General features: G+C 57.2%; 3 protein-coding genes across 6 annotated transcripts; all 3 read right to left on the reverse strand.

Moving 5' to 3' along the window:
• Positions 1-1,573: 1,573 nt before the first annotated feature.
• On the reverse strand, positions 1,574-13,477 carry ETFB (electron transfer flavoprotein subunit beta). Its single transcript, XM_008154306.3, has 6 exons — positions 13,354-13,477; positions 7,185-7,343; positions 6,283-6,441; positions 4,256-4,318; positions 2,670-2,828; positions 1,574-1,785 (listed from the first exon to the last, which is right to left on the reverse strand). Exons 1-6 carry the CDS (start codon positions 13,408-13,410, stop codon positions 1,615-1,617), a joined length of 768 nt encoding a protein of 255 aa, XP_008152528.1. The 5' UTR covers positions 13,411-13,477; the 3' UTR covers positions 1,574-1,614.
• Positions 13,478-14,375: 898 nt separating this feature from the next.
• On the reverse strand, positions 14,376-16,191 carry CLDND2 (claudin domain containing 2). Of its 4 annotated transcripts, none has more exons than XM_054711316.1 (5): positions 16,147-16,191; positions 15,611-15,792; positions 15,142-15,279; positions 14,743-14,835; positions 14,376-14,492 (listed from the first exon to the last, which is right to left on the reverse strand). In XM_054711316.1, the coding sequence occupies exons 2-5, from the start codon at positions 15,777-15,779 to the stop codon at positions 14,419-14,421; spliced, it is 474 nt and encodes a 157-aa protein (XP_054567291.1). In that variant the 5' UTR covers positions 15,780-15,792; positions 16,147-16,191; the 3' UTR covers positions 14,376-14,418. The 4 variants fall into 4 exon arrangements, with proteins under 4 accessions (XP_054567291.1, XP_027985237.1, XP_008152527.1 ...); XM_028129436.2 differs by having other exon boundaries at positions 14,765-14,862; XM_008154305.3 differs by having other exon boundaries at positions 14,743-14,862.
• Positions 16,192-17,736: 1,545 nt separating this feature from the next.
• NKG7 (natural killer cell granule protein 7) lies at positions 17,737-19,324 on the reverse strand. Its single transcript, XM_054711317.1, has 5 exons — positions 18,921-19,324; positions 18,505-18,682; positions 18,276-18,422; positions 18,060-18,191; positions 17,737-17,962 (listed from the first exon to the last, which is right to left on the reverse strand). The coding sequence occupies exons 2-5, from the start codon at positions 18,653-18,655 to the stop codon at positions 17,904-17,906; spliced, it is 489 nt and encodes a 162-aa protein (XP_054567292.1). The 5' UTR covers positions 18,656-18,682; positions 18,921-19,324; the 3' UTR covers positions 17,737-17,903.
• Between the last annotated feature and the right edge of the window lie 4,632 nt (positions 19,325-23,956).

Consider the following 23,956-nt stretch of genomic DNA (forward strand, 5'->3'; position numbering starts at 1 on the left):
CCTTCAGGTCTCTTATTAAGAACCAAAATAATAATTACCACTTATCCGGTGCCAGGAACCGTGCAAAAATGTCTCCCGGACGTTATGGGCTGAACCCTTCCAAACGCCCCATGAGCTGGTGTTTACCATCCGGGAGACAGCAGCTCAGAGACGGGCCGGCCGGAGGTTGCACGGCCAGAGGGAGAAGCTGGGCGGCCTCGGCCCAGGATGGCCAGGCTGGGCACTCCTGAAAGCTTTTCCTACCACCCATGCTGGCCTCACCAGTCCTCTGAGCTTGCCCAGGTAGAGTTCTCGCCATGCAGATAATAATAATGATAATACTATATAGTGAGCATTTTCTGCACGTCCAGTGTGGTTCTTGGGGTGCTGCATTAACCCTTCAAACCCCCATGGGGTGGGTTTTATAGTCTAAAGACAGTTGCAAATTCAACCCTCCTCCCATTAAGGAGTAGGGTCTCTGTCCCCCCCTCCCCCTTGCAGCCTGGTAGGCTCTGTGACCTCTAGACCAAGAGAGAACAGTGGAAGTGACCCCGCTCTAGCGAGGCCTCAAGAGACTGGCGTATTCCACTTCCTGCATCGTGAACCACTCCTGCTGGGAGCCCAGCCGCCATGCTGTGAGGAAGCTCAAGCAGCGGCACGGAGAGGATTAATGGCCCCTAGTGAGCAGCCAGCTCGCAAGCCTGTGATGGATCCATCTTGGATGTCGTTCCTCTGGCCTATCTGAGCCATGGAAGAGAAGCAAGCTTTCCCTGCCAAGCTCAAATCTCAGGTTTATGAACAAACTGAAGGATTGTTGGGTTACGCCACCAAACAACTGAAAACCAGACTGTCACTAACTGCGCCTGATGGAGGAGGAAACTCAGGCTTAGAGAGTAGGAAGTTGTCGAAGGTTCTCCTGGAGACAGGATTGGCCAGGATCTGAACCCAGGGTCCCGGGATCCAGACCCAGGCTGTAACCACTGCGTGGACCTCTTACTGTCTCAATAGGTCAAATGAATAGACTGAGGCTCAGAGACGGGAGGTAACTCACTCAAGACCTCACAGCTGGTAAGTGTGAGAGTCACTAAGGCTGACTCCAGGTCCCAGCTCTTTCCCACACCAGGTTTTGATTATCTCTTGCTTGTCTGTCTCCCCAACCAGAATCGGACCTTCTGGCCTCCTTCCTTCTTGTATCCCAAGTCTCCGCAGGGGCCTGGCACCCAGGAGCCGACAGCAAACACCTCGTGGATGAAAGCCCTTCTTACCCCCACCCCACCTCACTGGCATTTGTCTTTCAAGACTCAACTTAGATGCCACCACACTGGGAAGTCTCTGACCCCACAGGCCTGCTCAGATTCCCCATGTGGGTCCCAGTGCCTCCACGTACAGCACCCGGCACCCCACCTCACGGTTGCCTTTGCCCACGTCCATCCCCCTTCAACATGGAAGCTTCTCAGGGGCAGGGACTGGACGTGACTCACCTGGGTCTCCGGCGTTGCCCAGCACAGGGCCTGGCACACAGGAAAACTAAGTAAATGTTTGTTGAATGAATCAAGGAATGGGTGTCCATGGAATGAGGTAACAGAGACAGACGTCGAGAGTCATAGTTTTATTGCCAAGTTTCACGGACGGGGCTCAAATCCGCCCGATCTCCTTCAGCTTGGCCACCAGGTCCTCCGTGGTCTCCACCTTGACGCCAGCCGTGCGCTGGGGCGGGTCCTCCACACTCACCACAGTGAGCTTGGAGGTCAGGTCCACGCCCAGGTCCCCAGCCTTGAGCACCTCGATCTTCTTCTTCTTGGCTTTCTACGTACAGGAAGCCACAGATCACAAGGCCGCCGAGCCCCCTGCCCACCCTCCTGCAGCCCCCAGGGGTGCCACATCCGCTGAAGGACTCCCATGGGCTGGACCCTTCTGGACCTGCCCACTGGCCAGGACACATGTGACCTCTTACAGGGCCACACCTGGTGCAGACGACTCCTGTTGCCTGGGATGACCTGGGAAGCCCTCCTATTGCGGAGTCCTCCTTCAGTCAACAGCCTCCACTGGCTCGAATGAACTGGCAAACTCATCCTCTGGCAGTAATAACTCATTGGACTTTTGGCCAAACTGATCCATTAAACTCACCCTATTGGCTGACATGACTCAATGAACCCATCTTATTGGATTAGATGACCCATTGAACGCTCCCTACTGGCTGAGATGACCCACTGAACCCTCACTATTGGCTGAGGTGACCACTGAAATCTCCCTATTGGCTGAGGTGACCACTGAACCCTCCCTATTGGCTGAGGTGACTCATTGAGCCCATCCTAACGGCCAAGATGACCCACTGAACTCTCCCCGCTAGCTGAGGTGACCCAATAAACCCTCCTCATTTGGCTAGGATTCCAGAATGAACTGTCCTATTGGTGTAATGACAAGGGGAACCCTCTTTATTGTCTGATCAAGGCTTTCATTGGCTGAGGTAAACAGCAAGCCCTCCCTGTTAGCCAAACAGCCCCATGCGCTCTCATTCTCGGCACAGATGGCCCCGTGGACCCTCTCTGTTAGCCCAGATGGCCAGTGATCTCTTCCTTTGGAGGACCTGTCCCTTGGATCCTGTCTCCTCCCATCTGAACACCAGAGAGGCACAGGGCCTACAGCACTCACCCATCCCCAGACCCGTGACCCATCTGCCAGCTGCTCACCATGATGTTGGGCAGCGTGGCATACCGGGGCTCATTGAGCCGCAGGTCGGCGGTCACCACGGCAGGCATCTTCAGGCGCACGGTCTCCAGGCCTCCATCAACCTCCCGCTCCACCTTCACCTTGTCCCCTTCCAGCGTCAACTGGGAGGCAAAGGTGCCCTGGGGAGAGACAGCGTAGGGGGATTGGGCAGATTAATTCAGGGCAGGCCCCGAGCAGTCCTCCATTGGCTACTCTGCGGAGTGCAGCAGAGGCAAGAATGAATGACAACAGAAGAGGAAGCATCCTGCAAGGTGATCTATAGACATCAAGTTCAAATACAGGGGGAGGGGTAGGTGGGGGCAGCAGGCATGGCTCAGTGGTTGAGCGTCAACTCATGAACCGGAAGTCACCTGTTTGATTCCGGTCAGGGCACTTGCCTGGGTTGCAGGCTCAATACCCAATAGGGGGCGTGCAGGAGGCAACCAATCACTGATTCTCTCTCACCATTAATGTTTCTATCTCTCCCTCTCCCTTCCTCTCTGAAATCAATCCTATATAATAAAACCCTAATATGCAAATCAACTGAACTGCGGAACAACCGTCACTATGATGTGCACTGACCACCAGGGGCCAGATGCTCAACACGGGAAGCCAGGCTCATGGCTGGCGAGTGCAGCGGTGGTGGCGGGAGCCTCTCCTGCTTCCATTGCAGGTGGGCGGTAAGGAGTGAGGGATCCCGGACTGCGAGAGCCCTGGACTGTGAGAGGGATGTCTGACTGCCAGCTTAGGCCCAACCCCCTGAGAGGTCCCAGGCTGCAAGAGGGCGCAGGCCGGGCTGAGGGACCCACCCCTCCAGTGCATGAATTTCGTGCACCGGGCCTCCAGTATTGTAATAATTATGTATGGTGTCAGGTGGGTACTTGAAATATCAGGGAGATCACTTTGTAAAGTATATGATTATCTAACCACTATGCTGTACACTTGAAACTAATACAAAATAATACCAAATATAAACTGTAATTGAAAAGTAAAATAAAAATATTGAAATGGAAAAGTTTTTAAAAAGAATCCAAAATAGTTCAATATTTTTTATATTGATTACATGTTGAAATGATATTTAAGATATAATGGGTTAAATACAATATCATTAAAATTAATTTTGCCAGCTTCTTTGCACTTTTTTAATGTGGCTATGAAAAAACTTTAAGTTGCGTCTGTGGCTTGCATTTCAATTGGACTGGCAGAGGCGGAGACTGGGGAATCTGGAGTTTGGAGGGGGCATGAGTATCTCGTACAGGTGGGCAAGGAAGGCCTCTCGGAAGAGATGATGTCTGAGAGGTCTCCACTGCAGGGGGAGTGAAAAGCCCTGAGATAATCTCAGGGGAACATGTTCCAGGCGGAGGGAACAGCAAGTGCGAAGGCCCTGAGGCGGGGACGAGCTGGTGTGGTTGAGGAGCAGACGAGGCCAGGTGTCCCTGATGGGCACTCTCCTTCCTGCCCGCTGGAGCAGCTGTCCTGCTTTTCGTCTGCCTCCCCCTGGAAGGGCAGGGACAGGTGACCATGTTCTGAGCCCACAGCAGGCGCTCCCCACTCCAGCCTCACCCACCTGTGGCCAGTCCAGAAACCCAGCAGTCATCTGCCCCGTCTGGTTACAGTCATCATCAATGGCCTGAGCGGGGAAAGAGAAGACCGTATGACAAGGGGGCTTCTCACGCACTATCGGGGCCTGTGTCTGCAACAGGGGTCGGCAGGATCCCGTGGTCTCTGTCCCAGCGCCTCAGCTCCGCCGCTGTAGTGCCTGAGCAGCCATAGACAGCGCGTGTCTGTATAAACGAATGGATGTGCGGGCGTTCCAATAAAACTTTATTTACCAAATTGTCGTCTCCATGGACCACAGTTTGCTGATCCCATCCCCTCAACTGGGCCCAGAGACAGGCAGTCACTCATCCAGGGGCACCCAGTATCCCCAAGGCCAAATCTTTGCCCCGCCTAAATATTCACAGAATCCTCCTGTGAGCCAGGCCCTGGGCGGGCCACACTGGGGAGCTGAGTGAAGGGATCTGGGCCAATGAGAACATTCTGTCCCTGACTCCAGTGATTGGCTCCGGGATGAACGCATGACTCCAGCTGGACCAATGGGGAGTGAGCCCTGAGAGCTTCGCTGGAGCCCTTGGGAAAGAGGCTCTCGTTTCTGCTGGGGTCACTGGGTTGGTGGGAGGTGAGCCTGGATGGAGACGCAGAGTGTGAAGCCAAAACAGAGGAACGGAGTCTGGAGCACAGGTGGACCCTGGATCACGCTGTGCCTGAAGCTCTCCTCACATGAGCTAATAAGGTCACCTTTTTGGCTTAAGCTGCTCTGAGCTGTGGTTCTGGCACCTACAGCAAAGAACGTAGCCAGTTCATCCAGTAGGCCCCCAGCAGGAGGCCCGGGCCCAGGGAGCTGTCCCGGACACGCAGGACAAGCAGGGCATTAGATGCAGGAAGCTTCAATAGGCCATGCCACCAGCACCTGTTACCGGGGGAGCTGGTGTGACACCTGAGCCCCCCCGCCCCACCACCACCCCACCCAGACCGTGCCTTTTTGGCCTCTTCTCTGGTTAGACCGCCTGCCTCAGTTTCCTGATTTGCACTCTGACTCCCCTGCTGTCATCTCTCTCTGTTTTCAGCTGCCTGGCTTGGGCAGGGACACCCAATGACCTAACTGGGCCCATCGGTCTCCCCTCGCCCCAGGCTGAGCCGGCCCCCTGGAATGCTGGTCTCCCCCCCGCGGGGACCCCAGCTCTACCTCTGAGCCTCCCCTAGGTCTCTGCAACCACCTCACCTCGCTGTCTCTGCCCTCCTTTCTCAGCCTCATGATCTCCCGTCCAGCTCCTGTCTGTCCCAGGCTCTTCTGAAGGCCCCCGCCCCCGAAACCCTTCCCCTGGGTGAGCCACCAGGTCTGTCCTGATGGGATGGGGTGGGGAGGCCGACCCCGAGGAAGGGTCTCCTGGGTGTCCTGGGATGCCGTGTGCTGGGGAAGGTTCTAGTTGAATTCTTGCCTCAGAGCACTATTAACCCCTTCCCTCCTCCCCAAACCCCTGGCCTACAGTCTCTCCCCTTCCAGGCCATTCCTCACGAGGTCTTTCTGCACCACAGCTGGGCCCTCCCTCCGTGCTCACAGAGCCCCTGAGGCTCCTGGGTGCCCTCCGACGGCCTCAGGTCTCTGTTCAAGCCCAGGCCTCGGTCAGAACCCATGTGGATGCCCCACCCTCCAAGTCAACCGTGCACAGCCCCACCCTCCTCCCTCCCAACCTCCCATCCTCCGTCCTCCCTCCCATCCTCCCTCCTCCCTCCCATCCTTCCTACGGGCCCTGTCCCTCCAGCACATCTGTCTCTGCTCTGTCCCATGGGCCGTGGCCCAGGCCTCCAGGGTTCCAATCCCACCTCATAGGACCCTAAGGGGACCTTCTGAGGCCCACAGTAACCCTGCCCTTCCTGCTCAAACTCTGGAGCAGGGATAGCAAAGTCCCAGGCTGCTCGGCCTGGGACCCATGAACCCGGGCCTGAGTCACCTGCCTCTCACCTCAGGCCTCCCCACTCCCAGGAAGAGAGGGCAACGAGGGATGGGGGATGGGGAGGGGCTGGCACACCCACCTGCTTGCCCAGCAGCACCAGGCCCACCTTCTCCTTCTCTGCCAGCTTGGCCAGGACCCGGGCCACCTGCAGGGGACCCAGGCGTTCCGCCTCTGCAGCCGGCACCTCCACGTGGATGCCTCGGTCTGCGCCCATGGCCAGGGCAGTGCGGAGGGTCTCCTGGGAGGAGAAGGGGCTTGACTTGGCTTCTAGCACCAGGGAGACCCAGGAGTCTGATCCCCAGCCCCTCAGACCCAGGGGTCCAGGCCCCCAGCCCCTCCTCCCTCAGACCCAGGGGTCCAGGCCCCCAGCCCCTCCTCCCTCAGACCCAGGAGTCCAAGCCCCCAGCCCCTCCTCCCTCAGACCCAGGAGTCCAGCTCCCCATTCCCCCCTCTTCCTTCAGACCCAGGAGTCCAAGCCCCCAGCCCCTCCTCCCTCAGACCCAGGAGTCCAGCTCCCCAGCCCCTCCTCCCTCAGACCCAGGAGTCCAAGCCCCCAGCCCCTCCTCCCTCAGAACCAGGGGTCCAGGCCCCCAGCCCCTCCTCCCTCAGACCCAGGAGTCCAGGCCCCCAGCCCCTCCTCCCTCAGACCTAGGAGTCCAGGCCCCCACCCCTCCTCCCTGAGAGCCAGGAGTCCAGACCCCCAGCCCCTCCTCCCTCAGACCCAGGAGTCCAGGCCCCCAGCCCCCCCTCCCTCAGACCCAGGGGTCCAGGCCCCCAGCCCCTCCTCCCTCAGACCCAGGGGTCCAGGCCCCCAGCCCCTCCTCCCTCAGACCCAGGAGTCCAGGCCCCCAGCCCCTCCTCCCTCAGACCCAGGAGTCCAGGCCCCCAGCCCTCCTCCCTCAGACCCAGGGGTCCAGGCCCCCAGCCCCTCCTCCCTCAGACCCAGGGGTCCGGGCCGCGCACCCCCCCGGGCCCTGGCACCTGGCACTGGCTGGGCCCGCAGCTGACAGCGATGATCTCCTTCACCAGCTTCTTCTCCTTGAGCCGCACGGCCTCCTCCACGGCGATCTCGCAGAAGGGGTTCATGGAGTGCTTCACGCCATCGGTGACCACACCCGTCTTGTCAGGCTTCACTCGGATCTGTGCAGCCAGGAGGGGAAGAGACAGGGTCAGGGGCCGGGGCCACAGCGCCAGCCCTCGCACAGGCTGGATGGGGACACGGGGGCCTGGAGAGGCGCAAGGCCTTGTCCGGGGCCCCAGGTCTCCGGGGACAGACGGGGTTAGAATTCGCAGGCGGGGGAAGGGTCGCCCTCTCACCCTCTCACTCAGATTCTCCCAGACACCGGGACAGATGACTCGTCTCTGCTCCTTGGGCCTGAAAGACTGTTTCTCAGTCGTAGCATCACCCGCAGCGAGAAACACATTTGATGATACGCCCAAGGGTATTGTAAGTACACACATGTGTTCACATGTAAATATAAATCCACTGCAATGTGAGGTTCGATGGACGATACTTAACCTTTACTCTATACACTATACATGACATTTTCTATTCTTTTTTTTTAAATTGATTTTTAGCGAGAGAGGAAGGGAGGAGAGCGAGAGAAACATCAATGTGAGAGTGAAACATCAATCAGGTGCCTCCTGCACACCCCCTACCAGGGATCGAGCCCAAAACCGAGGCCTATGTCCTCACCGGGAATTGAACCGGCGACCTCTCGGTACACAGGACGGCGCCCAACCAACTGACCACAGTGGCCAGGGCTATTCTGTTTCTCTTCATGCCAGCCCTCGACAGGGATTCCACGATCAGCGCATGGTCACCACCTGGTTTGGAAAGCACCCGCTTCAAAGGCCGTGGGGGCAGGGCAAACCTCTCCTCAGGGGGCAGGTCCTCGCTGAGCCCAGCTGTGTGCCTGGCTCTGGGCTGCACGGGTCATCTGGTTTCTCTCTCTCTTTCTTTTTGTTAATCCCCCCAGAGGGTATTTTTTCCATTAATTTTTTAGATGGAAACGGGTTTGGGGCCTAAGTTTCCTTTCTTTGGAGGGTCCTCCTTACGGGAACGGAGAGCTAATCATGGACACAGAAATGCTCAAGCCTCTCCTTGGGCCTGAAAGCCCTAAAGATTAAGCGTCATCAGCCTCATGGACATGTGTCCTTGGCCAGGAGTGGGTGTCAGTGGCTGCCAAATGCCTATTAATACCCCAGGGCCTAGACACACACACAGATACACACTCACAGAGACACAGACACAGACACACACATAGACACAGACACACACACAGATACACTCACAGAGACACAGACACACACACAGATACACACTCACAGAGACACAGACACAGACACACACATAGACACAGACACACACACAGATACACTCACAGAGACACAGACACACACACAGATACACACTCACAGAGACACAGACACAGACACACACATAGACACAGACACACACACAGATACACTCACAGAGACACAGACACACACACAGATACACACACACAGACACACACAGACACACACACAGATACACACACACACACACAGACACACTCACAGACACAGACACACTCACAGAGACACAGACACACTCACAGAGACACAGACACACACACAGACACACTCACAGACACACACACACACACAGACAAGACACACACACACACACACAGACACACACACACACACAGACACAGAGACAGACACACACACAGACACACTCACACACACAGACACACACACAGACACATTCACAGAGACACAGACAGACACAGAGAGACACACAGATACACACAGACACACTCACTGAGACACACACACAGACACACTCACAGAGACAGACACAGACACAGAGACAGACACACACACAGACACAGACACACTCACAGAGACACAGACACAGACACACTCACAGAGACACAGACACAGACACAGACACAGACACACTCACAGAGACAGACACAGACACACACACAGAGACAGACACAGACACAGACACATACACACACACATACACACACACAGACACACTCACAGACAGCCAGAGACACCGGCACATACACAGAGACACAGACACACACACACAGAGACATACAGATACACACACACACACAGACACAGATACACACATAGGGAGACACAGACACAGACACACACACACACACACGAGACAGACACACTCATATTCAGCCACAGACACACAGAGACACAGACCCACACATGGACAGCGGAGACACATTCACACAGAGCACAGAGACAAACACACACAGCATAGAGACAGTGACACACACACACACACACAGACACACACAGACAGCCAGAGACACAGAGACAGTGACACAGACACAGTGACACAGACACAGACACCCACATTCACACTGAGCAGCGCATTTGTTACGCTTTGAATAAATGACTAAATAAACTTCCATCGCTATTACTACCAATAACAACAACATCACTGAGTGCCAGCCCACCCTTACTGCGTGCCGGTTACTGTTTGAAGAGCTTATTTAACCTCCATGACAACCCAATAAAGGAAGTACTATCGTTATCCCTGTTGTACAGAGGAGGAAAATGAGGCTCAGAGAGGCTAAGCAACTCCCCGAAGGCCACACAGTAGGACGCAGACCCGGGCAGCTGGGCTCGGAGTCTCCACTCTGAACCTCCCGGCAGCGCACCCGCTGTCTAACCCAGATGGCAATGAGGGCACCAGACAGACCCTCCTCCCCAGCCAGAGCTCAGACCCTGGGAGGGGAGACAGTCACTAAAGCAAGAAACCTGTGAACTACCTCATGGGTCCCAAAGTGATAAAGGTCGGGTGCGGGGAGAAGGGGGGTAACAGCAAGGAAGCAGACAGGGACTGTGCGGCTGAGATTTAGGCAGGTGAGCAGGGAAGGCCTCACAGAGATGCCGTTGAACAGACTGGAAGGAGGTGAGGGAGGGAGGCTGGGAACACAGGGGTGGGTCAGAGCCGGCACACCCCGAAAGGAATTGCCGGGGTGGGGTTTGCCATCTGGGTAAGCAGGATCCCAGCTCAGTGTGGGGAGGCTAAGAAAGGGAAGCCCAAGGCCTGCAGAGGCACCCCGGGGCGCACCAAGACTGCTCAAGGAGGCGAGATGGGGGGCTCCCTGGAGGAGGCTGTGCCGATCCACTAAGCTCTGATGTACAGCAGGTCGGAGTGAGGCAGGACAAGGCAGGGGCACGAGAAGCAGAGGTTGGAGGGTGAAGTGGAAGGTGCCCGGGCAGAAGGCACAGCAGGGACGAAGGCCCAAGGCAGGAGGCAGCCTGCTGTGTTGGGAAAGCACAAAGGGTGAGAGGCGGCAGGGGGATACGGGTGGCTGAACAGGGGACTGGGGCTGAACCTCGAGGGGCCTTGAACCCCAGGCTGAGGGGTGGGACTTTGTCCTGAGGGTGCTGGGCCACGGGAGGGGTGGGGCAGCTCCAGGTGCTAGGAGACCCCTGAGGCTGGGGGGATCTGTGCTGGAGGGGAGAGACAGGAGCCGGGAAGGAGGCTGGGGCAAGGGTCCAGGTGGGAGAAGGTGAGGCCTCAACTGCTGTGCCCATGAGGCTGGGGAAGAGGGAATAGGATGGAGAAGAGGGAGATGGAGGGGGCAGGGGGTTGGGGCTGAGAGCTGATGGGCTGGGGGAGGTGAGGGAAGGAGGGGTGCCCGTCTCTGGCCCGGTGATTAGGTTGTTGCCAGTGTTGGAATCATGTATTTGTTCAGAAAGGGACATCAATAGACACATCCCTTCCGAGACAGGATGCCATGGAGGGGGCCCTGGGACTGTGGGAGGGGCAGGCAGCACCCACACTTCAGGAAAGTTCAGGAGCGGATACCAGGACCCTGCACAGTTCCCCTCTCGGGCATGCACAGCAGAGGCACCCGTGCAGGGCCCCAGGCTGGGCGATGCCGGGACCCACAGCTGAGTTCAGCGTGAGCCTGCCCGGTGGGGAGACAGATACGGCCCAGGCATCTCAGGCCAGGGACCAGGGCTGGGAGCTGGGGCAGAGGCCCAGCGGGGCGGAGAGGGGAGGCTGGGGGGCTACAGAGCCCAAAGGATCCCTGGGAGGCCAGAGGGAACCAGCAGAGTCGAGTCCCAGAAATCCGAGAGGAGCAAGTCTCCAAAGGCCTGGGGCCCACGCCTCTGCCAGAGCTGCCAGGAGGTCGGCGGCTGTGAGTGGGATGGGAGGAGGGCAGCTGGAGCAGAGCTTGCCTGTGTTTCAATACTGCCGGTCGCTGCCAACCGGGCAAGTAACGGAACCTTCATGGGCCTCAGTTTTCTCACCTGCCCAATGGGATTAATAAATCTAGAGCCGCCCTAGTTAGTTTGGCTCAGTGGATAGAGCATCGGCCTGCAGACTGAAGGGTCCGGGGTTTGATTCTGGTCAAGGGCACATGCCCGGGTTATGGGCTTGATCCCTAGTGGGGGGCGTGCAGGAGGCAGCCGATCAATGATTCTCTCTCATCATTGATGTTTCTATCTCTCTGTCCCTCTCCCTTCCTCTCTGAAATCAATAAAAATATATTTATAAATAAATAAATAAATTTAGAGCAGTGAGCCCTAGCTGGTTTGGCTCAGTGGATAGAGCGTCAGCCTGCGGTCTAAAGGGTCCCTACCGGGTTCAATTCCAATTAAGGGCACATGCCCGGGTTGTGGGCTCGATCCCCAGTGTAGGGCGTGCAGAAGGCAACCAATCAATGACCCTCTCTCAATCATTGATGTTTCTATCTCTCTCTACCTCTCCCTTCATCTCTGAAATAAATAAAAATATTTTTAAAGTAAATAAATCTAGAGCAGCGATTTTCAATCGTTTTCATCTCACAGCACGCATAAGCGACTAAAATTCTGCACACCACAAAATATATGATGCTTTTTGCCGATCTGACAAAAAAAAATTGGTATAATTTGGACTCATTCACGTTGGATGGCTATTGATGTGTTGGCTGTTGTCATTTTTTTTTTTTTTTTTTTTTTACAGTCTAAGGGGTATGGGGTCAGTGCCCCTGACTAAATAGTCAGGTATTGCACGTTTGAAAAGTTCTGCTGGCACAGCAGCGAGCCCAGGCACCATGGTTGAAAACCGCTGGCCTGGAGGATGCTGAAAGGACTAAATGGGTTCATCTCAGCCAAGGACTTAGAACGCTGCCTGGTGAACAGGTAAATATCCCCCAAAGGTGAGCTGTTATAATCACTGACTTTTCACACTGGGGTCTGGCTCCTCCCCAACACACACCCCAACCTGGCAGGGGCCCCGGTTTCACCCGCCGGAGGCCTCCAGCACGCCAGGTCCTGTGCGGGGCGATGCTGGGGACACAGAGGCAGGCTCCGGGTCTGCTGGGGGTGGGGAGGCAGCCAGGGGGACAGGACATGGGTGGACAGTCACCACCTTGTCTGGTTTAGGACAAGTTCTGAGAGGCAGTGAGTGGCCTGGGGCAGTGTGTCTGATTCGCCTCTGTCCACACCAGCTTCTCTCTGGGGACGAGCCAGGCGCTCAGAGAGGTCCCCAAACCGCCTCATGGAGGATGTGAGCCATCCCACCAACTTATCAGACTGGCTTCTGACTCCATGGAGCACTTTCCCCTCCTTTCCAGCTATGGAGGTGGAACAGATCTGGGTTCCCTGGGCACCTGGTCTGAGCTCCATGGCAGCACGATTCCTGCTCTGTGACACAGTCCGTGGGGTTTGCAATGCCGCCTGGCGCGGGAAAGCATGGCTTGTGTGCAGAGCACTGGCTGGGGTGAGGAGCAGACGGACCTGGATGGGAATCTCGGCTCCGCCCCTTCCCGGCTCAGTGACCGCTCTGTGCCTCAGTTTCTCCGTGTGTTAAACAGGGAACACGACTCCACCAGCGGGTCAGAAATAGAGGCGGTAACTCGCCCTGCACGCAATTATTAAGGCAGTGAGTTCAGAAGCGGAGAAAAGGAAACGGGGTCACAGCCCCGGAGGGTCGATCGGCTGTCAGAACCTCACAGTCTCTGGATCTTTGCCCTCAGGTGTGACTTTGACGTTTGGGGGGGAGGAGGAGAGGGCAGAGATCAGAGGTTACGAGAAGACCCCCCCCCCCGCCATACAAGGTGCGCTCGTGACCCCGGAAGCACACGGCCGCGGGGCACGGGGAGGTGGGAGAGGGGGGCCCGGTCACCTTCACGGCGAAGTCGATGACCCTCTTGACAGCCACCAGCGCGCGCAGCTCCGCCATCTTCCAGCCGCGGCCACCTGCGGGGTCAGGCCGCACCCTCGGGCCCTAGGCCCTGAGGCCCCGCCTCCTCGTCCTGCTCTGCGCCTGCGCCCGGGCCGCCAGCCAGTCAACTCTGCGGTGCCCGCCTCCGCCCCAACAAAGGACCAATCGGAAGGCCGGAGTGAGGGAGGTGTGTCAAACGGCTGGGGACCAATGGGAAGCGGATTCCAGAGAGAGAGGCGGAACCCGGAGGGTAAGGGACACCGGCTCGGAGAAGGGGGCGTGGCCGGGAACTAGGGGAAAGGTCGGTCCCGGGGGAGGGAGCGGAGGAGGGAAGGCGCCAGTCGTTCCAAACTTTCGCAGCGTCCTCCGATCTACCCCTGCCCCAGTTCCCTGGGTCTTCCTCGCCTCGCAAAGTCGCAGCGCCAGTGTCCCCACGCCCACCCCGAGCCGATGCCCCCACGCCCCCGAATCCTCCCGCGTTTGCTCTACATCCTCCCCATGTGCCCCGTGTCCCTGTTGCCCTCCATATCCATGTCCCTTTTTTTTTTTTTTTTTTTTTTTTGTTAATCCTCACCCGAGAGAGGCAGGGGGAGAGAAGAGAGAGAGAAACATCGATGCGAGAGAGACACCTCGATTGGTTGCCTCCCGCACGCACCCTGCCCTGGGCTGGAGATCTAGCCTGCAACCGAGGTACGTGCCCTTGACCGGAATCGAACCCGGGACCCATCAATCCGCGCAGGCCGACGCTCTAGCCACTGAGCCACACCAGCGACGGCCGCATCCGTGTCCTTTGTCCACTCCGTGTTCGTGTCTCCATGCCGTGTCCCCCAGGTCCTATAGGTTCCACATTCCCTCTAGGTTCATGTCCTTATGCCCTCCCTGAACCTCCATGGAGCCCCGTGTCCTGTCACGTTCCCACGTGCGTGCGTGTCGCCCGTGCCCGAGTCCTCACTTCCCCAAGAAAGGCAGGCGGAGCCAGCGGCGGACGCTAAGCTGTTCCTTTATTCTGCCCCAGGCCGCCTGCGGTCACAAGCACACGGGGAACCCGCCGATGGCCTCCGTGCTCTGCAGGATCATGTCCGCCAGCAGAAAGCAGAAGCCTGGCGGGAGGGAGGGAGGGGAGCGCGCGTGGAGGGGGGGTGGGTCCAGGGGCGGATGGCGGGAGGGGCCTGGGGTTTGGGGCTCCTAGGGCATCTCTGTGGGGGCCTATGAAAGCCGGGAGTGGAGTGTGTTGGGGAGTTCCCGGGAGGTGAGAGTGGGGTTTCCTGGAAGGGCGGCTGGGGAGTCTGGTGCGGGGAGGAGGGTTCCCCCGGATATTCTCCTCCATCCCCTGCCCGCTGTCCAAGTTACCCGCGAGAATATAGAACGGTACCGCCAGCCACCCCGAAAAATAGGACCAGGAGAAGAAGACGTCGTTTTTCCACGCGTTCTTCAAGGTGTAGCCTGTCAGAGCGATCAGCAGCAGGAGGCCTGGCCCCGCCCACCCGCCAGATAAGCGTGGCCTGGCCGGGCGGGGGGGGGGGGGGGGCTGCACCCAGGCCCCACCCAGATCGCGCCCATCGCCCTGGCCACGCCCCCTCTGGACCTCCTCTCTCCAGAAGACCTCGCCCACCTCCTCCGGGTCCCGCCCCTGACCCCGCCCTCTCTGGCTGGGTTCCCTCCTCGGGGTCGCCAGCCCCTCTCCTTGGCTCCCTCTCCAAGGCCCTGAGTCGAGACCCGTGGCCCCTGGGGGCGCTGATACTGCCTCACCGCAGAGGAAGAAGACAGCGCTCGTGGTCCGGCCCCGCGGGTTGCCCTCCTGACACAGGATCCGCAGCGCCATCACCAAGCCCACGAGGCTGAAGGCGGCCCCCAGCACCATGCACGCCCCGGTCACCGCCAGCGTGGCTGGGGAGAGCCGCCGCCTCAGCCCCGCGCGGCGCCCCCCTGGCCACCGCCCGCCCCCCACCCACTGGCACAGGGCTGGCGGCAGAGTCGGGGGGTTTGGATGGGGACTTGGAAGTTGCCACGAGGGGTAGTTGTCATGGTGGTGGTGGCCTCGGTCACGGTCACGTAGGGGCAGCTAGATCTGAGGCTGGAGCGGAGGGGGTGGGGTGGGGCCCCCCCCAGGGGGTGCCCAGGTGTTGAGTCAGGGGAGGGGCCAGCTGTGGTCGGCGCTGGGGCTGTCTGTGTAGTGGGGGCTGGGGGGCTGACAACATCTGGGCGGCCTGGGCCTCACACTGGCAGGGCATGTTAGAGCAGGTGCCCTGGGTACACTCCTGCCACAGGCCGCTGTGTCCCGTGGGGAAGCGGATCCAGAAGTTGGTGGCCGTGGAGAGCACCGTGGAGATGTTGGCCAAGAGGCCCAGCAGGGTGCCCCCGCACTGAAGGCTCCGCTTCACCCCCATGCCAGGGAGGCGGCTGCAGAGGGCCACACAGGCTGGATTGGCCAACACCCCTCCCACCCCGAGGCCCCCTCCAGGTTCCCTGAGAGCCCCTCCCACATGTCTCTCCATGTCCCCGCCTGCTGCCCCAGCACCCCTGCCTGGGACCACTGCTTCTGGGGACCTGGAGGTGCCCTCCTTCAGGTCCCCCCCCCCCCAATGCTGCAGGCCCTTCCCCCAGCACCCCTGCCTGGGACGGTGAGACCTTCCCCCCAGGAGTCAATGATCAGGAACCCCCCTGCCTTCCAGAGACCTCCATCACCCAGTGGGATGTCCCTTTGGCCTGTCCAGGGTGCTCTCCACACCACACCCCCACACTTGTGTGACTCACAGCCAGCCCCCAGGGCTTCCTAGAAGCAGGGTGCAGAGGGGTGGGGGAAGGGAGGCTGGGTCAGGCTCTGTGAGGCAGCAGGAGTTCCAGAACCCCCCCTCCCGGCGGCCATTTAAAGAGATAACCACCCAGCAAAGTGACAGCTCCAAGCCCGATGGTAGGTCTGCGGGGAGCCTGAGGACCAGGACATGGTAGACGACATCCTCCTAAAAACCTCTCTTCCCTTGACCCATAATCACTCCTATCCCCAGATCTGACTGCCTCCCAGGCCCCCACCCAGGCTCCTGCCCTTCCTGCTCCCTGCATCCTGCACCTTCTCCCAGGCGAGCTTCCTCACTCTAACGGCTTCAGTGGCCACGATGCTCTGAGGCCATCCCAGACTCCATCACTAGCCCTGGTCTCTCTCCCGAACCTTGGGCTGGAGCCCTCACCTGCTCCTGGCCATCTCCCAGGTCCGTGCACTCAACACCTCCCACCTGAGCTCAGCATCTTCCACCAAACCAGGAATGACCCGCCCCCCCGCCCCCCATCTCACCCCTTGGCACTGTCCTTACCTTCTTCTTGCTCTTCACCCCACAAAGCCCTTGGATCCCCGAGGCCGGTTCCTCCTGCTCCCTGAATCTTTCTGGCTACCTCCCTCCTTTCCACCTCATGCCCTGTTCCCTGTCAGCCCTCGTCCTCACTCATGTCCCACCTGTTGGTTGCACTGCCAAGCTCCTTTCTCCCTCTCAGCCTCTCCGGGATTGTACCCATGGCACCGGAGAGGGCTTGCTGGCGCTGGGGGGCTGACACTGTCCCGCCTCTGCTCTCCTCCTGGCTCCCCAGCCCCCCCTGAGAGAAAGTCAGTTGTGGCTTTAGGGGTCCTGGCTCCCACCCACCACTCCGTTCTCATTTTCTATCTCCCACCCCCACATCCCACTTCCAGCCTTCTCATGCCTCTGCCTCGGCATCCTTCCTCCTGGATTGGTCACAAGCACACGGGGAACAATGTTTGGGGGCCAAACCTTTCCTTGGCCCCCAAGAAGTCCCTCAACACCCCTCCCCCACAGAGAGCTCACCTCCACCCCCCACAACACCATCACCCTTTGTCCCACATCCTTCCTGGGCTGTGCCTGTCCCCTGGCCTGTGTTACCTCCCCTCCCCCACCTGACTTGCAGCCCCCACCCCCTCCCAGTGGGCATCACCTGGATCTGACTCCTGTCAGCGTCCCCAGCCCCCAGCGAGGCCCAGCAGAAAGGATGTGCGTGGGGAAAGCCCACAGAAGGAGAGAATGAACGACTGAAATGAGCAATGAGAACGAAAGCGCAGGTGAGGGGCCGAGAGGGAGTGGAGAGGAAAGTGCTGGAGCCAGAAAGGCATAGGGAAGAGCAGAGAAAGGAGGACGAAGAAGAGAGATGGAAACAGAAGACAGACAACGGCTAGAGAAGCGGGGAGAGGACGTGGGCAGTGCCCGAATCCACACTGGGGCGGGAGCCCTCGGAGAGCAGGTAGAGGTTTTGGATTCCCTTCTGGGGGCCCAGTGTCGCCCACCGGGGAGCTGGCGTGCCATCAGCTTGTGTCCTGGTGGAATTAATCTCAAAACAACCAGACTGCAGCAAATCGTTGTTGAAAGGATGAATAAACAAACAATGGGGCTATGGAAGGGCTGGGGGGTGAGGGCCGAGGGAGGGCCAGGTGATCCCCATGGCTCCGGATGAGGCTTGGATGATGCTTTCCAACCCACCTGCTGTCCTCACCTTCGGCTCACATGTTGGGCTCACACTTGGTCGTAGCCAGGCCGAGGGGCACGGGAGTGAGCGACCAGACCCAGGCTCCCTGGGGTGGCAGAGGGAGGTTAGCACTTGCCCCCGCCCCCACCTGCTCCCACAGAACCCCCAGTGGGCCCTCCTGAACTCCCTGGGGCAACAGTCACCTGCAATGAGCCAGAGAGGAACTGAAACCCAGCCCAGGTAGAAGGACCAGGAGAAGAAGAACTGGATCTGGGGGTGTTGATGTCTCCAGTGATAACCGGTGTAGACGGCCATGGCCACCAGCATGAAGAGGGCTGAGACAAGAGACAAGAAGACTGCTCAGCCCCTCTGCGGGAATTCACAGTCCCCGAGGCCCACGGGCAGTCCAGATTCCTTACCTGAAACAAAGGCTTGGATGGCCGAGATCCGGGGGCCACGGCCCGGGGCGGACAGTGAGGGGATGTAGGACAAGACCAGGAGGCCCAGAGACATCAGGCCATTCAGGGCGGCTAGAATGCTGAAGGACTGCGTCACGTGGATGAAGGCTGCTCAGAAAGGAGACCTCTGAGGACCTGTCCCCTCTGGTTCTCCCCTGTCCCCCAGGCAAGACACACCACTCCCCCTTACCTTCTACTAGATGCCCCTGCGGCCAGAGGCCCGAGTGAATTGAAAAGCCAGGCCCGATGGCCACGATCCAGAAATCCGTGCTCAGAGCAACCAAGGCAAAGACCAGGGCCAGGGTGCCAGCCAGCAGGGCCAGGGACCGATAGGGCTCCATGGGGGTGAGCGCTGGGTTCCTGGGTCTCTGAGAGAAGAGGCTATGGATCCAGACTCCTGGGTCCTCTGAGCCCCCCAAAAAACAAAGCCAGCAAGCAGTTGAAGCAGCTCTGGGGGGAAGGTGGTGGGGGAGGCCTGGGCTCCTTAAGACCAAACTGGTTCTGTTTCACCCATTTCAGTTCCTGGCAACGGATTCTCACACACCCTCCCTTCCTGGGTTGTAACGATAAGGTCTCCCCTCCCCGCGGTCCTGGTCCCCCACTCACAGTGTCTGGTGGGGAAGGGTGTCATCAGTGGTTTGGTCAGTGGTTCAGAACCTGCCTTGCTGTCTCGGGTTCTGTAGCTCTCACCCTCGGAGCCTTGCTCAACACCAGAGGGGGGGCTTCCCGGAAGAGAGGACAGAGAGGCTTGGGGGTTCAGAGTTGGGGTTGGCACAGGAGGCCAGGGTGTGAGTTCAATGAGGGGAGGGATGTGGCCACACGGGACAGTTGGGGGATGTGTCATGTTTTCCTGTGGGTGCTGCAACCTTCCGTTCTGGGAGAGGGGGGCCCCCCCACTCTAAGGTCTCCATGATGCCTGGGGCTGAAGGAGAAAGGAGCTGGAGACGTGGACACCAGGTCCGGAGGGAGGAAGGGGTGCGTGGGCAGGTGGCAGGTTCCTGGGCCCCTGCTGGCAGCGTATGCTCAGGGGCAGGCAGAAGGTAGAGAATCACAATTGTAAACGTCTGTGGAGGAGAAAACACACCCACATCCTCCTCTGACGTGTGAGTTCACACAGCTCAGCTCTGAGCACGGCCAGCTTGAACATGAGGATCACAGTACCTGCATCAATAATTCCAGCTCCATGCCCTGACCGGTGTGGCTCAGTGGATAGAGCGTCGGCCTGCAGACTGAAGGGTCCCGGGTTCGATTCCGGTCAAGGGCATGTACCTTGGTTGCAGGCACATCCCCAGTAGGGGGCGTGCAGGAGGCGGCTGATCGATGTTTCTCTCTCATCGATGTTTCTAACTCTCTATCCCTCTCCCTTCCTGTCTGTAAAAAATCAATAAAAATATATATATATATAATAATAAAAATAAATAAATAAAATAACTCAAGCTCCAACCCCAACCCAATTTCCCAAACCAGCTCTTAACCCATCCCGTCCCAGCCCATCTCTTAACCCCAGCTCCAATCCCTAATTTAACACCCTCCCTATCCCACAACCTAACCCCATTCTTATTGGCAAACCCAACCCCAAACTCACCCCATCCCCATCTACAAACCCACACCCACCCTCATCCTGAGACTTAACCCCATCCTCATTGCCTTCCTCACACCAGAATGTCTCCAATCCCAGCCCCAGCCCCAGTCCTACATCCACTTCCTTTCTCATACTTACCCCCAACCCCTATGAATCACCTTCACCTTCACCCCATTTCATGTTCACCCCATTTCCAAGTTCAAGGCTGTAACCCTGTTTCTCATCTCCCTAAGTCCCACCACTATCATTGACCAAAGAAAGCTTGACCTTGCCTAGTCCTGGGAGGAACCTCCTGTCTGCTAAGGGTCTCTGTGTACCCGGAGGCCTTGGGCCACACCAGATAGTTTATGCTATCGATGTGGGGGTGGGGGTGGGGATGGGGAGGTGTCTACTACATCAGTTTGACCCCTGGAGATGCTGGAAACTGAATAACTAAGGCCAGCCATGGGGGTGCTTCTTGCCTGACCTCCCATGAGAACCCTGGACACCAGGGTTTGGGTGAGCTGCTCCTGTTGGCAGGACTCTGTGGGCGTCCTCACGCATCCCTGTTGGGAGAAGTAAGTGCTGTCCTTACGGCCCCACTGGCCGAGACAACGGGGGCCTGGGGCCTGGTCTCACCTGGATGCCGCTCCTTCCTTTGCTGATGTTAAATTGTACCCTTTCGCTGTAATAACTTAACTGTGAGTGCAACCGTTTTCCTGAGCTCTCTAAGTCCTTCTAGCAACTCACTGAACCCAGGGGTGGCCTCCGGGACCCCTGAACTGTCGTGAGTGGGGGGGGGGGATTAAGTCAGAGAGTTAGCAGGGCCAGAACACAGGGCATTTTGAATGACCTGGATAGACTTTAGTTTTGGGGTTTTGGTTTTTTTTTTACCTGAGATCGGAGCCACTGGGGGGCTTAGAGCGGGAGTGACATGATTTATTTTTTGTTATCATCACCTGAAGATATTATTTCCCATTGATTTTTAGAGAAAGTGGAAGGGAATGAGGAGAGAAGGAGAGAGAAACATCGATGTGAGATAGACACTGTGCCTCGCCAGCACAGCCAAGGGTTCGGCGAGCCTGAGGGAGGCTGGCGAAGGATGAAGAAAAGACGGACAGAGAGAATGAGCTGGGTCTAGGTCCGTGATGGCGAACCTGTGACACGCATGTCAGCACTGACACGCGTAGCCATTTCTGATGACACGCGGCCGCTGAGACGGCTGCATGCCGAGGATGAAACATTTGCGAAATAAATGTTTTTTCCTCAAAGTGACACACTACCCGAGTTATGCTCAGTTTTTTTGGCGAAGTTTGACACACCAAGCTCAAAACGTTGCCCATCACTGGTCTAGGTGGATCTCCTGTGCCTGGCTCAGACCACAGAACAGATCCAGACGGCAAGCTGAGCCTTTATTTTATAGTCAGAGGTAAACAAGGTAGTGGTCACCATAGTTACAGTGCTCTTTGTGAGTTTCACTTGTTTTTGGCAGCACTTGCTGCACCTCCCACAGCCCATTAGCTACCCAGGAAGGATCTAGGGAGCGTCATAAGGTCAAGCTTAATTATGCTAAGAGGGCTGTGTCCTCTAAGCTGGGACTTGTTTTTGACTTTGCCAACAGGTCAGTCCGAGACTTAACCCTATAACCCCTCCCTACAAGACACATTGATTATTTACCTCCTGCAATCCAGGTACTTGCCCTTTAACAAGAATTGAACTTGCGCCCTAACCAGTTTTGGCTCAGTGGATAGAGCGTCGGCCTACGGACTCAAGGGTCCCAGGTTCGATACCGGACAAGGGCATGTACCTTGGTTGCGTGCACATCCCCAGTAGGAGGTGTGTAGGAGGCAAGCTGATCAATGTTTCTCTCTCATCGATGTTTCTAACTCTCTCTTCCTCTCCCTTCCTCTCTGTAAAAAATCAATAAAAATAAAATATTTTTTTTTTTTAAAGAATTGAACTCGCCACCCTTTGGTGTGCAAGCCAATGCTTTAGCCACTGAGGAACACCGGCCAGGGCAGGAGTGACATGATTTTAATATTTCTCCAGACGCTGCCTAGAAAATGAACTGTAGGTGGAGGAGGGCAGGCAGGGTAAGGGCTGAGCTGGTTAGGAGGGTGTGGCAATAAGCCAGGTGACAGACGACGGACAGAAGGGAGGTGGCTTGCATTAGGGTGATCACTGGTGAAGCACACGTCAAATTCCTAAACACATTTTAAAGGTAGAGCCAACGCCATTGGCTGATGAATCAGATGTGGAATGTAACAGAGAAAGCAGCCGAGGAAGATCCCAACGTGCATGCGTGCGTGCGTGGCTTGAGCAGCTGGATGAACATGGAGTTGTCGTTTACTAAGACGGGGAGACCATGGGGGGAGCAGGTGTGGGGTGTGAGAGGGACCAGGAACTCGGCGTCAGATATGTGAGGCGTGAGACGCCTCTTCTTTTCGAGCGGAACGGCTGAGTAAGGAGTTGGAGGTGTGAGTCTGCAGTCACCACATCACCGTTGCTAGAGTAAGCCCCTATAAATATGATTACTGGAACAAGCCTACTTAACGAGGCCTCAGTAAAGTAGGATTAGAGAAGGCCTCAATTGCCATTATTTTGGGATGAAGCCTCTATAAACATAGCATTATTGTGATTTGAGGAGGCCCCAGTAAATCTTATTTCTAGGGAGTCAGCCTCTATGAATATAGCCTAGATGGGTGATAAATATTACTGAAGTTGCCCTTGCTAATAGTCCTATTATTTTATGATTGGCATCAGTACATGTCATGGTAATCAACATCAGTTTATTTGGGTGAATGAGTGGATGAAGACAAGGTCAAGCTCATGAATAGTGTGTGAAGAGGTGGTTGAAGGAGGTGAAGGGTCAGCGTTCTGGAGCCCATTGGGGAGGGGAGAGGACGTTGGGAGAGCCAACTGGAGATGGGGTGGGGCAGGTGGACAAGGAAGCTAGTCTGTTTGTTTTTTTCCCACTGAGCTCTTTATTTATCCTACTAGAGGCCCGGTGCATGAAATTCATGCATGGGGCGGGGGTGTATGTCCCACAGCCCAGCCTGCACCCTCTCCAATCTGGGACCTCTCGAGAGATGTCTGACTGCCCATTTAGGCCCGATCCCTCTCACAATCCAGAACTGTTGGCTCCCAACCACTCACCTGCCTGCCTGCCTGATTGCCCCTAACCACTTCTGCCTGCCAGCCTGATCACCCACTAACCACTCTCCTGCCAGCCTGATCGATGCCTAACTGCTCCCCTGCTAGCCCCATTGCCCCTAACTGCACTCCCCTGCTGGCCTGGTCTCCCCAACTTCCCTCCCCTGCAGGCCTGGTCCCCCCAAACTGCCCTCCCTTACAGGCCTGGTCACCCCCAAATGCCCTCCCTTGCAGGCCTGGTCACCCCCAACTGCCCTCCCTTACAGGCCTGGTCACCCCTAACTGCCCTCCCCTGCTGGCCTGATCACCCACAACTACCCTCCCCTGCAGGCCATCTTATGGTGGCCATCTTTGACCACATGGGGGCGGCCATCTTGTGTGTTGGAGTGATGCTCAATTTGCATATTACCTCTTTATTATACAGGATTATTCTACTGTGTTATTGTGATTTCTAATAAGAAATATATATTTGGTCTGGGTCCTGATTATGACAGCTCCTAAAAGCCCTGGAATTTCCCGAGTCATGAAAGCCATAAAGGTGCAAATGAGGTAACTTTTGGACCCCACTTAAGGATGGGGGAACGGTTGCCAGGGGAGCCAACCATGTGATGAGAGGGTTGGAACTCTCAGTCCCAGCCCCTGACCTCTGGGGAGGAGAGAGGAGCCGGGATTTGAGTTCACACACCAATGGCCAAGGATTTAATCAATCACACATGTGTCATGCAGCCTCCTCGGGGAGTTTCAGGGGTGGTGAACCCATGGAGACTTGTGGAGAGTGGTGACTTCAGAGAGGACATAGAAGCTCTGAGTCCCTTCCCCACACCTGGCCCTCTGCATCTCTTCCATCTGGCTGCTTCTGCATTATGTCCTTCTATGATAAACTGGCAATGTAGCAAGTAACATGTTTCTCTGAGTTCTGTGAGCATCC

This window comes from Eptesicus fuscus, chromosome 21 (genome assembly GCF_027574615.1).
Source record: "Eptesicus fuscus isolate TK198812 chromosome 21, DD_ASM_mEF_20220401, whole genome shotgun sequence".
NCBI lineage: Eukaryota > Metazoa > Chordata > Mammalia > Chiroptera > Vespertilionidae > Eptesicus > Eptesicus fuscus.

What these genes read in the sequence shown, in the direction of transcription:
- NKG7 (XM_054711317.1), bottom strand. Translation starts at nt 18,655, where the DNA reads ATGGAGCCCTATCGGTCCCTGGCCCTGCTGGCTGGCACCCTGGCCCTG. An exon ending in GCAGGGGCATCTAGTAGAAG is followed by an intron (nt 18,423 to 18,504) that starts GTAAGGGGGAGT and finishes CTTTCTGAGCAG; the next exon opens with CCTTCATCCACGTGACGCAG. An exon ending in CATCCAAGCCTTTGTTTCAG is followed by an intron (nt 18,192 to 18,275) that starts GTAAGGAATCTG and finishes CTCTTGTCTCAG; the next exon opens with CCCTCTTCATGCTGGTGGCC.
- ETFB (XM_008154306.3), bottom strand. Translation starts at nt 13,410, where the DNA reads ATGGCGGAGCTGCGCGCGCTGGTGGCTGTCAAGAGGGTCATCGACTTC. An exon ending in TCATCGACTTCGCCGTGAAG is followed by an intron (nt 7,344 to 13,353) that starts GTGACCGGGCCC and finishes CTGGCTGCACAG; the next exon opens with ATCCGAGTGAAGCCTGACAA. An exon ending in GCGGGCCCAGCCAGTGCCAG is followed by an intron (nt 6,442 to 7,184) that starts GTGCCAGGGCCC and finishes TTCTCCTCCCAG; the next exon opens with GAGACCCTCCGCACTGCCCT.
- CLDND2 (XM_008154305.3), bottom strand. Translation starts at nt 15,779, where the DNA reads ATGGGGGTGAAGCGGAGCCTTCAGTGCGGGGGCACCCTGCTGGGCCTC. An exon ending in CTCTAACATGCCCTGCCAGT is followed by an intron (nt 15,280 to 15,610) that starts GTGAGGCCCAGG and finishes GGCTCTCCCCAG; the next exon opens with CCACGCTGGCGGTGACCGGG. An exon ending in ACCGTTCTATATTCTCGCGG is followed by an intron (nt 14,493 to 14,742) that starts GTAACTTGGACA and finishes CCCTCCCGCCAG; the next exon opens with GCTTCTGCTTTCTGCTGGCG.